Source organism: Dipteris shenzhenensis, chromosome 10 (genome assembly GCF_047967505.1).
Source record: "Dipteris shenzhenensis isolate YYH24624 ecotype China chromosome 10, Dip_SZ_1.0, whole genome shotgun sequence".
In the NCBI taxonomy this organism is placed as follows: Eukaryota; Viridiplantae; Streptophyta; class Polypodiopsida; order Gleicheniales; family Dipteridaceae; genus Dipteris; species Dipteris shenzhenensis.
Genome location: NC_141605.1, coordinates 14,414,482 through 14,423,876, shown reverse-complemented (window position 1 = coordinate 14,423,876; position 9,395 = coordinate 14,414,482). Strand labels below are relative to the sequence as shown.

General features: G+C 39.9%; 1 protein-coding gene across 3 annotated transcripts in view; it reads left to right on the top strand.

Annotated features, from left to right (window-relative positions):
- The first annotated feature begins 8,458 nt into the window (after window positions 1–8,458).
- Window positions 8,459–9,395, top strand: part of LOC147897440 (metaxin-like protein) — a 51,233-nt gene continuing 50,296 nt past the window's right edge. Inside the window, exons 1-2 of one of the 3 annotated variants that reach the window (XM_087380381.1) lie at window positions 8,459–8,686; window positions 8,923–9,263. In XM_087380381.1, coding sequence (XP_087236507.1) covers window positions 8,509–8,686; window positions 8,923–9,263 — 519 coding nt within the window. In that variant the 5' untranslated portion in view covers window positions 8,459–8,508. The remainder of the gene's footprint in view (window positions 8,687–8,922; window positions 9,264–9,395) is intronic. The other 2 variants (XM_087380382.1, XM_087380380.1) reach the window with 2 other exon arrangements.

Below are 9,395 nucleotides of genomic sequence, written 5' to 3'. Positions count from 1 at the left end.
GGATGATATACAATATCCTATCAGTGATGTTGGGAATGTGCCATTGAGGATACATGTCGGTAGAGTGAAGAACATGTCAAAAGTGTTGTATGCTCCTAAGAATTTGGTAATTGTTCAACAAATGGTCGAGCAATCACTACAAGTGACATTTAATGAGAGAATGGTTTTTTTGTGGAACCCTTTAAGCATGAGTAAAAGTCATTACAAAGGGTCAAAAGGATGTGGCAAAATTTGTGGAGTTTATGCTCAGAGACAGACCAAGAAGGAGCTCAAGAGCTAAGAACAAATCATGGTTCAAGATGCCAAGATCTATTTCAGAGAATGTTGGGTAGGTAAAATAGATAGGCCTTCAAAGGAGAACTTTAAGCTTATCAAAAGGAAGAGGGACAGTGAAGAGATTACCTTTCTTGCCAAGGATCACAACACTCTTGTTAGCAAATGAAGAAGAAAAGTTGTAATTTATTAAGCAATACTTTCAAACTCTCCTCTCCAAAAGCACAAACTGAAGAGAAGGTGACCCTAGCTAGGAGGACTGGCAAAAGACTAGGAAAATGTTAGTCCAAAACTTTGACGGTTTTTTGCTTGAAGCCCCTTTGACCATGAAAGCACTCATTTATTATGAAAGATGGAAAAAATCCAAGTGAAGACAACTTACCAATTAAATTCTATAAGATTTTATCAACAGCTCTTGGTCCAAACCTGCTTCCAATTTGGCAGGAAAGTATTCAGAGTTAGCAACTAGCTATTTAGATAAGTGGAGGTATAATCAAGCTTATATCTAAAGAACATCCTCAAGAATTGGAGACCACTCACTATGCTAAACAGCACTTACAACTTTTTTGCTAAAGCACTTGCTTTAAGGATTCAAAGAAGCATGGAGTCCTGGATTTACAAGAGCAGAAGGGATTCATTAAGGGTAGACACTTTTAGAAGCTATTTTCAATCTATGGGAAGGATGTGAATATGCCAAAGAAACAACACGATATCTACTTTTTAAAGATTGGTTTGGACATAGCATATGATATGCTTGATTGGGATTTCTTAGTCCAAGCACTGCAAGACATGGGATTAGGCCCCACCTTTGTCTCCTACATCAAGCTTCTCCTGAGACTAATGCTTCAATTAAAGTGTGTGTAAATGGAGTTATGATGTTAGAGCCTTTTGTTTTAAGGAGATCATTAAGATAGGGATCCCCAATTGCACCTCTTCTTTTTGATATTGCAGTATACTCTCTAGGGTGGCTCTTACTTGACAAGCTACAGATGGGGGCTTTAATTGGTATTGAGCTTCCTTCAGGTAAGCACCTTGTTAATTAGTAGTTTGATGATGATATATATTTAACTCCAAGAAGTACCCCACAAAATGTTAAGGTAGTTGAATGCCTTTATATTTTTTATAAAGCCTCAAGTTCCAAATAAACCATATGAAGATAAGTTATGCCACATTGTTTGGAAAAGCCAAGGAGTACTTGATCAGTTAGGGTTTCAAAGACCAACTAGAATGTTGTCAAACTATTTGTTATTCCAATGTGATTTGATATTTCTATGAAGGATAGATGGGAGTGGGTTATGGAAAGTTTTAGCAAGAAAATTGATACGTGGAGAGGTTTTCAAGCCAATCTTGCTAGGAGGAAATTGATCCTCAAGCATTGCACTTATCCCACAAAGATTTTTTATTTATCTTGATGGCACCCATCTAAGAGTTGTTTGGATGAATTTATCAATAAATGTAGATCTCTTCTCTAGGGTGGTAACAAAAGATTATCAAAGGTCAGATGGGATTTCAACATCAAACCTAAACAAGAGGGAGGACTAGGGGTTATTGATATTAAGCGGGCTGCTTCAAATATTACTTCTACTTGGATTTTCAAAATGCTACTACACCCAAACCTAAACAAGAGGGAGGACTAGGGGTCATGGATATTAAGTAGGATGCTTCAAATATTGCTTCTACTTGGACTGGGCTAAGCTACTAGCTAGAAATCTTTAGTTTTTCAAACCTGTAAACGCCTTGAAATGGAAGAATTATCCAACGTATCTACAGTTTGTAGCTCTAAACCATGCTCAACTAAAGGAAGCCAATTGTGGAGATCATTGTGGATTGCCTTTGAGAATATTAAATGTCAGCTTGTTCTTTTTGATAAGGAGGCTTTTATGAGCCTTGACTCTATCCGCATGTATGTACAACACAAAAACTCCTCTTTATTTGATGATGACTTTATCACAACCAACCTCTTGCTCAGAAAGGGCCTACAGTCTTGGGGTTAATTGTGGGTAAAGAAAGAATTTAGATGGGTGACCTAGACTAAGATTAGAACACATTTCAGATTGTCAAATTAGCTGCTTGTGGTAGAGTTTATAAAAGGAAGACTGGCTCTCTGGTACAACAACTTACAGTGGAAGGGTGGTACTGCCTTGAATTATGAGAAGGAATCTAATCGGGTTGACTCTCCTCACTCGTTACCCATTCCCACCCCTTCTGAAAGCATTGAAGAAGTTTGCAAAGTGCTAAATGGTAGGTGGAAGCTAGGGCACATCCACAAAACGTGGAAAAGCAATTTGTTCAAAATTTAGTCAAAGGAAAAAATCCATCAAGCAAGGTACACCATAAGATAGTATGAAAAATAAAAGCAAGCACCACCTAAACTTTTTATCAAAGGAGACAACCCAAGCTTCAGCTTCGCTTGAATCTAATTCAGATGTAATCTATAGAGTATCCTTGTAGTGGAAGTCTCTGCATGTTTGTTGTAAAATGCAACCATGTGTTCATCAACTTCTTTACACAACAAGTCATGGTCCTTGTCGTATAGCTTGATAGAATGAGACAAGTTTAACTTTTCTTGTGACCCAATTCAAGAAAGCAACTTCAGCACTAGTTTAGTTTTAAACTCGTAAGCATTCTTGGAAAGCCAAATGAGCCATAAAACATGAACTCCGATAAAAGTCCACTCAGCTTGCTTTTGACTTTAGCAAGATCCCTTAAGAATATAGATTTTGAACTGATAGGTTCACCTAGTAAAGTCACCTTCCAAACTCTCCTAGCACTGGGGCATACAAGAAAGAGGTGACAAATATGCTTTCTATGACTAGGGCATCTTTTGCATAGATCATCTCCCTTTCTAATCTTATGTCCTCTGAGTCATTTTTCCACACTGCTTTGTACAGAGATGAGCCACATCAGTGCATACATTGTTGCTCCAATTTCCTTTGACTAAATTCTGAACAAATTGCTTTTCCACGTTTTGTGGACCCTAGCTTCCACCTACCATTTAGCACGTTGCAAACTTAATGCTTTCAGAAGCGGTGGGAATGGGTAACAAGTGAGGAGAGTCAACTCGACTAGATTCCTTCTCATAATTCAAGGCAATATCACCCTTCCACTGTAAGTTGTTGTACCAGAGAGCTAGTCTTCCTTTTATTAACTCTACTAGTAGTAGCTAATTTGACAATCTGAAATGCCTTCTAATCTTAGGCTAGGTCACCCATCTAAATTGATTAGATACAACCAATTTCTCATTTTGTCAATATACATTGTTGAGATCTACTAATAAGGGCTTTGCCATCTCTACATGTAGCTGAAATCCTCATGCAATTGCTGCATTATCTCTCTTTCTTTACTTGCCAAAGGTACATGCCTAAGTTTTTGAGAAAGGTTTTGCTGAGTGAGGCTTGGACATCTAAGAGGAGTGTGCATGCCATTTAATGAAGCGTGTTATGTTTTCTATGGGTTGTGCAAGCCATTTGCCTAGGACTATCTATGGGGATTGTGTAGGTCATTTAATGAAGCATATTATGTAGGGTATGATAGGGTAACGTACATAACCTGAGGGTATGGTGGAGGTTGGATTAAGGTCAACAGAATGTTTGTTTAATGTGAGGTTATGGTGGCAGTAGGCTTAGGATTATCTATAGAGAGGAGGAGAGATCACTTTTTGAACATGATGGTGCGGCTCTTAGATGAGCCTCACCAACGTAGATGTTATGTGATGCCTACAAGTGCCATGGACAAACATGCGATCCTTGACAAGACCTAGTATTGGGTAGTTAATTGCCAAATTGGCTGGCAGAAGCATACAACAACAGTGGCAAATGATGGTTGGACCTTAGTGCTCCATTGGTTCCAGCACCTCAGAGTCAAAGATCTCTCTGAACTATGAGTCCAACAAAGTGCCCACCTTAGTCAAGCAAGAGAACCCCTAAGTCCACCAAGCACAGTCAAACTTCCTCATCCGCTTTTGCCATAGTTTGTACAATCGAAGGAAGGGCAAGGAGATCACTAGCAACTCTATCCACCACCATATCAACGGGGTCTCAACCCCTACCTCTCTAAGTTAAGAGAAAGGGCATCGTTGGATTCCCAAAGGTATGCTCCAAGCCAATATAATCCAACCTCTAGTGGGTCAACCTTGTCAAGTAGCTTTGCTCCCACCCTTACTTCGTACACCTGTTCAAATGCAGTGGTCTCCCCTTACTTTCTATTTGTTGTTTTCACTTGGCCCTTGCTCTTCCCTTCATTAAAGATCTTTGTTTCCCCATGAGCATTTAGTCAGGCTCTTCATGCTCTGTGAGTTATGAAAAAGGGGTCGCTTTGGCAACCAAAATGCTTGTTGTCTATTTTTCTTTGAGGTTGCTATGTAATATTGGGGAAGCTTAGCTTTGTTCTTGTTGGAAACTTGGAAGTAATTTGTGAGTTGCTTGAATGCATGAACATTCTCCCAAAGGCAACTTGATTGGTTTGGCTTTCAAGGAGTGTATGTGTGGGTTAGCAATTGCACTTTGATAGGCTAGCTTGCTACGTACAAGTGGGGAAGCTTAGCTTGGATGCTACAATTTGAGAGCATTTGATTTGCTTAGCTTTTGGCCTATCTGTCTCTCGAAAAGCCACTCAAGTTTGATGTGTGCATATGCAAGAGCTTAATGGAAGTGTTGGATTGGTTCAGCTTTCATAGAATGTGTCTCGGGGAAGCTTAGCTTGCATACTAAAATTAGATAATGATTTGACTCCATGTGTGCTTTAGCTTGCATACTGAGATTTGGCAACAATTTAACCCTATCTCTGCATTTCAAATTGAGTCTAGTTTTGTGCATGTTTCAAAGATTGTCTTAGGCCATTTGTGCTCTCTATGTCATAAAAGAAAGATTTGAATATGATGCGTGCACATTTTAGAGGTTGTCTTAGTCAAAGTTTTGCCTTATTTGGAGTGCATGCATGTTCTCTGGAATGATGGCCTTTGGTGTTTGCAAATACGAGACAAACTTAAAAGAAGTGCTAATTCCTTTGGCTATTGATTTGTTGCATGCTACACATACTAGAAATAGCTCTTAGTTTGAGCACATTTCTCTTCCTCTTTCAAATGCCCAATTCGTTCCATAGTCATTTCTCTTGAACTTTTAGATTCCAATTTCATTTCAAAGTGATTTCTTTCAAATGGTTGCTTAGTAGAAGTACTTAATGCTTCGAGTTCTTTCAAATAGAAGTCTCATTGCATGTGCATATGAAGTTCTCTGAAGTTTTTGTATGCTCTTAGTATTCAGAGTCATGTTATGCATTTCTTGCTTCAATTGAAATTTTATTGCTTGTGTACTAGTGTCATACAATTTCACTAAAGTATCCACCGAGGAAGATCCAATAATCAATTGTATCAAGATGTATAGTCTTGAACATGGGATTATAAAATTCCATGGAAGAGTCCAAAGCGAGGGCTTACATTTTGATTTTGTAAACTTGAATCTCCATATGCATTTATTAGAATTTCAAATTAGAAAAAGATGAGACTTTGGAAGCCCCTGACTTCATTATAAATTATGAGCCCCAGTTATACCTTATTGGTTCATTCCAACCAAGACATGAATCCTCTTTCTTTTATAGTTTTCTAAACTTTGGTTTCACACAAAAAAATCATCATGTTGAGGCCATCTTCCAAAAAAATAGAGGAAGTATAAGTGGTAGGGTTCAAAATCCCTAACCTTGAAGCTAGTGCTACCTAAGAGAGAATGATTTATGCAACAAGGACGATGGATGTGAAAAGACAAAGATGCAATCTACAACGATGTCAAATAGAAAGAGAGTGAGTTGGGATGTTGAATAGTCAACATAATATAGGTGCAAGTGAACTTTGTGATAAAGCAAACTCATGAGAATGCACACAAAATCTTGAAAGTGCTTCTTTAAGGGAGACAAAGGCACAACCCACAAACCACAACCTAGAACCCTTACAACCACCATTGCACTTTGGATGTGAAATACCTATAATCTTCTTGAAAAAGGAGATCTCTCCACTCACAGCTAAGATTCGAGCTTGAAGACACTATGAGAAAACATAGCCAAAATTGTGAGAGGTGTAGTTGCTACTTAGCAATTCATGGATGTTTCATAATGTCTTACTTTGGTGAACTTTCCTTATGTTTCAAAGCTCTCACTCTCTCTTTGTAAACACACATGATAGCATACAACCATGCACCTCCCAATTATATAGGCAATGACAACAAGTAGATTGCAAATACCAACCAAAGTTGCAAATGGGCCACAATAAGCTCCATAGGAGAAAAGGGACCACCATCCATAAAAAAAGAGAGACCATATATTCCTAATAAGCCTTAGCCATTAAATAACCCTTAAGGCTAAGCCATACTTCTTAAATTGGCATAGAGCCAACATTAGCTAACATAGTTACTAAGTTGACTTGACCGTTATCAAGATTTCACAACTAAATTCTAGGAAGGGTCTATGAGCATTGTGCATACGTGTGCGTGTGCGCGTGTGTATGTGTGTATGTGAGTGATGTTTGCACGTGCATATATAACATTGGTGTTGTGTGGCAATTTGCACAAAAACCTAAGTTTTAATGTCATGTGAATTGCAAATTTTGAAAACTAACCTTCTAATTTGAAAATAGAAGGTTTTAAAACTTGCAACTTGTACGATAGTTTAGTTGCTTAAAACTTGTAAAATTTCAAGACTGCAGACTTGCATGGCTCCTAATATAGTGGTAAGTGGAACTTTTGGTTGCAAAGAGGAAGCAAATAATTTTTTTAGTGCATTGGGCTATTAAAAGACAGTTTCAGCTGAAAGGCAAAAGCTTTGTAGTATCATATCCATAAAAAGTAGCCCAACTCATGTGGAATTTCACAATGCAGAATTCTCCACTCAGTCAATTCAAAAGCATCCCAACTCAATTAACTACAAAAGAAAAAAAAGAATCTAAGTTTCCACTATAGCACTACCTAAGGAGGTAGTGCTAAGGGGGTTGCATAGCAGTTTGCTTGCGGATCAGTTGTGAAGCTCCCCGCTAATGAAACTTATTGCCTACAAACCAGGGGGTTTCACAATCAGGTGCCCATTGTGCCATTGCTAAGAAATAAAGAAAACTAGGGTGGCCTCGCAACTCGTGTTAGAGTGAATCAATGAGCAACGGATTCGACCTGACAACATCATACCATTATAAATTGTCAATGCTTCTACTTGTCCAACCCGTGTGAAAAGCCATCATGGACTAATGGGCTTTTTCATGAACTTGATGGTGGACATGCAGCTCTATGGAACAAGCCTCTCGCAGATGGTTGTGAAACCTGCTTAACAAAAACCTTTAAAATTTAGAACTTGAAATGTTTTTCTTTTGGTTTGAGAAAAAAGAAGAACTTTATTAAATGAAAGTAGAATGTACAAAATAGAGAAATATTGCTCAAACCTTTGAATTAGCCCCTAAGGAGCTTGGCACGATAAGCGTGCTGCCAATGAACCTTTCGGTGATGGTAAACCAAAATAGCCTTGAATCTCGTTGTTGGATAGCAAAGAAAAGTTGAGATCATAAACCGAAATAGCCTTGAATCTCCGTTTTGGATGGCAAGGAAAAGTTTAGGGGAAAACCAGGTGATTCCTAGCTGATGAGTACATATATGAAGGTAGGAGTTGTTAAGGCGCCCTTGATAATCCCCTAGTATAACTACAACTCTTACTGAAACCCATATACTAAAGGTAGGAATTGTTAACGCCTCCTTGATAATCCCCTAGTAGCTGATTAGTAAATATAACTCTAAAACCCATATTCAAAGGTAAGAGTAGTTAAGGCGCCATTGATAATCCCCTAGTAAGAGGACCTCCCCGTGTCCTGGTTAACATCGGGGAGGGTTGCCCATTGGGTAGGGAAGGCTTCTAATGAAATATGTGTCCCCCTGTGTCCCTGATGAAATTTGCTCCTTGTTCGACTGGGTAGAACCTCCAAAGCAAGTCGCCGATAGCTGATTGAAGGCTTCTGATGTGCTATCCCAATCCAGCATTGGAACTAGAAGTGGCACTTCCCGAGAGCCACGAGCCGATGCGGGGAAGCTATCCAACACAAGATGAAATGTTAAATGTTGATGTGTGTGAACACTCGGTGTGAAGGTTACTCAAGGCCATATTCTATAGAGTAAAGCCAGCGTGGAGAGGGTTTAAGAGGGGTTTTGTGCTCCTTTTCCTTGAATGATACTACTATGATTGCAAGACAACACTAGAGGGCTCTACGTTCCCATGGCTGACGATCAGCCCTCTTCCTCTCGCAGCGATGGCGATGAACTCGTCCTCGTTGCCCGTGGCCCTGCCTGGGGCTTGCCCACCGCTTGCCCCGCCTGCTTGCCGTCTTTCCTTTACTTGAAGTTGGCCAATGTTGATTTCGCCATCCATTACAACGATCGCCTGCCTGACTCAGGTTCGTAGGGATCTCAGTTCAACATGGAAATGCCCACCTGCCTCTTTCCCCCCCCCCGCATCTCTTCAAATGCCCCGGGGTGTTCTGATTGGCTTTTAGTTCTCTCGCGTTCGAGTAGAATTTGGGTCGAAAGGAGGGGGTCATAACTGCGCACACAGAGAGAGAGAGAGAGAGAGAGAGAGAGGTGCCAATGGCTTTGTTGCTCGATAACATTTTATTTTGGGATTGTTTTGCAGACGATTTGCCATCTCTTGAATATGGCGACCTGGTTTGCTTTTCTGGTGAGACCGGTGGCCTAGTGGGATTTTTGAAGAGCCAAAATATTGCAGACCTGGACGCTGGATTTTCAGAAGCAGAGATAGCTGAAGTGCGGTCGCTTAGTGCAATGGTCAATTCTTGTCTTCAAGCTGCTCTGCTCTATGAGCTTTGGGACAATGACAACAGTAAAGTAGCCAATAGGATCTATTTTGCTGCACTGCCGTGGCCTCTTAACAAGTTTCTCTACTGGAAGCAACAAATAAACGTCAAGGAGTCGCTGGGACTTAAAAGTATAAACAAGGGCGACAAACTTGATGAGGTAAGAGTCCCTCGTCCATGCTTAGGGCTCTTAAAGGCAAACTGTTGTCTCGGCAAGCGGAGCTGGAGGTTTTTTTGGAACTCTTTTGATCCAAAACTCAAGCAAGCTAATAAGGACCACCATCGTATGTAG